Source organism: Aphanomyces astaci, assembly GCF_000520075.1.
Source record: "Aphanomyces astaci strain APO3 unplaced genomic scaffold supercont1.162, whole genome shotgun sequence".
NCBI classification, from domain to species: domain Eukaryota; phylum Oomycota; class Saprolegniomycetes; order Saprolegniales; family Verrucalvaceae; genus Aphanomyces; species Aphanomyces astaci.
The window spans coordinates 30,055-33,141 of NW_009798425.1; the positions used below are offsets into that span (position 1 = coordinate 30,055).

The window sequence follows — 3,087 nt, forward strand, 5'->3', positions numbered from 1 at the left end:
AATCCGATCGAGAATTTGTGATCGTCGATGAAAGCCCAAATCAAGACACTCCGGCGTGAGCCACTAGCCGCGTTCATGGGCCCACCACCGAATGGTTTAACTCGAGATGAATTCCGAATTCAATATCTCGAGCGAATTGCTGAACAGGTTATCGTTGGTAACTTTCGCAGCATTATTGCATTTCTTAAAAGTTTGAATAGGGGTCGATGCTAACCGTTTGAATCGATACGCGCTACGCCTCCAATACTTTTACGGACGCGCGGAGGCGATGGACGACATGGAAGTTGGCATGTGATGCCAAAACGAGGATGTTATGTGTATCATTTCGACTGCATTTTTTAATTGAGTTCAATTTTTAATTTGAGTTATTCTATTTTCATCGGGCACACGACACAAATTCATCGGCAGATGGCCAATTGCTTGGGCACACGGCTAATTATATCGGGCACACCGCCAAATATATCGGGCACACGACCTCGGCGGGCCAAATTAAACGGGCACATGGCTAATTATATCGGGCACACCACCAAATATATCGGGTGCACGGCCAAATACATCGGGCATTCGTCCAACTTAACTGCAAAAAGGTGTAGTAACTGTAAGATGGTCAACTTCCCATGAAAACCAAAGTTGACTCAGAAAGCCAGCGCATTCTCAACTTGCCATTGCACTTTCGCAACTTCAATGTATCGCTTTGTCAAACTGTAACGTTACACCAAGAGTGCGGATATATATTGCACGTAGTTTGGTTGTTCTTTGATGCCTGTGATTCCCTTGTCTTTTGCATGTTGTGGCTATATAGGATCTGGGGTGAGGTTGGTTGGGCGTCAGAAGTTGACAACAACTTCATCCGGCCAGTTGGGTCCACGGTATGGCAGTGTACCTTTCTCGTGTCGTCGGCCGAATTCATTGTATCCGTGGATCAACATGCAGACCGAGTAACGTGAGATGGTGCGTCCAGGCTCATCCAGCGACCAGCAACGACCTAAAGTTCTGTGTCCATTAGCAATTCTCGCAATCTTTATCTGAATTGCCAAAAGATTCCCCCCAACACAGCACCCTCTGGCAATCAGTATGAGTTCAAGACTACGTACAGTACAGTACAGTTTAGCTCGATGCAATGCGGCAATGTGTACCGGTACGGTAGCCATAATACTGTACCAGCAATCGTACATGGACGCAGCGACGAGGACTGCATAGTACTGGTACATGGACAAAAACAGTGCACTATCGTGCATTACAGACAGTACTATACTGTGCACGAATGGAGGACGGCGCAAGCCATCTAAACGCAGCTTATTGGTACAACCAACGTACTCCGAGCCGTCGATGAATAAATAATACACTACTACAACACAGCGATAAAATCTAGAGCAGCCACCGCCTTAGTGGCCCCAGGAAGGCTGCAAAGCGCGTGGTAGGTCGGAACTCTGCGGGGTGGACATGCCCCCGCTTGAGCTTCCCCAGCGCCTTCTTGACGCCGCGCACGTCGATCCTCCTCGCCGGATCGAGGTCCAGCATGCGCTCGATGAGCTCCAAGACTGGTTCCGAGAACAGGCCCTCCAACTTCCATCGGTTCACGAGGGCCAGTACCCCAAAGTGCGTCAACATGAAGAATCGCTTGTCACTGGCTTCGTCGGGAACGTTCACAAGCGGCACGCCGGTGATCATGATGAACAGCATCATGCCAAGGGACCACACATCCGCCACGCGCGGGTCGTACTCGGCCTCTGCGTACACTTCGGGCGCCATGTAGTTGAGCTTGCCCACCGCGTCGTCGTGGACGCTCGGGACGGCCACCGCCAGGCCAAAGTCGCACACTTTGCAGTCGCGATTGTTGTCCAGGAGGACGTTTTCCAGCGACAGGTCGCGGTGCGCGATCCCGTGGGTATGGAGATGGTCGACGGCTGACACGACCTGCCGCATGTAGCGCACCGCCTGCGCTTGAGGAAACCGGCCGTGGGGTAGCGTCTTCATGTGCGAGAGGAGGTCGCCGTTCGGGCAGTACTCGAACACGAGGTGATGGAACCCGTCGACCTCAAAGTAGTCCTCCATCTGTAGAATGTGGCGGTGACGGTGCCGCTTCAACGTCACGTTCACGCGGCGCTCGATGTCGTGTTGCGACTGACCACCGACGTCCAGGTCGTCGTCGGTGCCGACGCTGGACGTGAGGCTGTGGCCACATCGCTTGATGGCGGACTGGCGACCCTTGGCGTTGCGACAGAGCCACACGCCGCCGCCGGAGGCTGACGTCGCAATGGGACCCTCGACTCTGTACATGTATGTATATTCGTCGTCGACAGCAGCAGGAAGCAAATCCAGGTATGACTGCGGGGTGTCTACCCTGCGCGTACCACTGTGCCGCCAGGCAATCCCACTGCATCAACCCAACAGATTCCACGGTTTTTCCCACTGAAGGTCGCATCTGATACTTGATAACTTAGCAGGTGGATTTGCGAAGAAGGCCACGACACCAAGTGGGCCGCTGTGATTGGCAACCAAGACATGGAGCTCAATGACACATCGGACGGGATGGGCATTCATACAGGTGGTGCATTCTTGGTCACGAGAAGACCATTTCGAAGCAGATCAAATGAACTCATAGTCAACGACGACGAGGGCCTGAGACTTTATGACAATTGGGTAGATCTGGCGTCAGAAGGGGCACTTGGCACGGCCTCTTGCGATATGTGGTACAGTAGTCGCCCTTGTTCCCAGCGTCATGACGACAGCTTACTCCATGTTAGGTGTGTTTACTACTGTATGTTCCTGTACTACTTACTACATTGGTCCAAGAGGTTGAACTAGTCCCTTTGACCAAACACATATATGATCGGATTCGGCAGAATATCTCAGGACCAAGACAACTTGCGACTGTGTCCAACTACGCAGTACTACCGGTAGTACCTGTACATATTGCTTTGGCAGGATTGATAGACGAAGCAACCAAATCGGACGACGGGGCGCCCTTTCCTACGTTAGGCTCACGTTGGTGGTCACATAGAATACGACCGCAACCCCAGCACAGTTGACTTTAAGACCAAGAGGAACATGCATATGGGGGTTGCCCAATCCACTCGTGCATTT

The 3,087-nt window shown here is 52.2% G+C and overlaps 1 protein-coding gene across 1 annotated transcript; it reads right to left on the minus strand.

Annotated features, from left to right (window-relative positions):
* Nucleotides 1-1,203: 1,203 nt before the first annotated feature.
* H257_18404 (CAMK/CAMKL protein kinase) lies at nucleotides 1,204-2,318 on the minus strand. The gene has a single exon (XM_009847450.1). The coding sequence runs from the start codon at nucleotides 2,278-2,280 to the stop codon at nucleotides 1,369-1,371; it is 912 nt and encodes a 303-aa protein (XP_009845752.1). The 5' UTR covers nucleotides 2,281-2,318; the 3' UTR covers nucleotides 1,204-1,368.
* Between the last annotated feature and the right edge of the window lie 769 nt (nucleotides 2,319-3,087).

Excerpts from the sequence above, each read along its gene's own strand:
- H257_18404 (XM_009847450.1), bottom strand. The coding sequence starts at position 2,280 with ATGTACAGAGTCGAGGGTCCCATTGCGACGTCAGCCTCCGGCGGCGGC.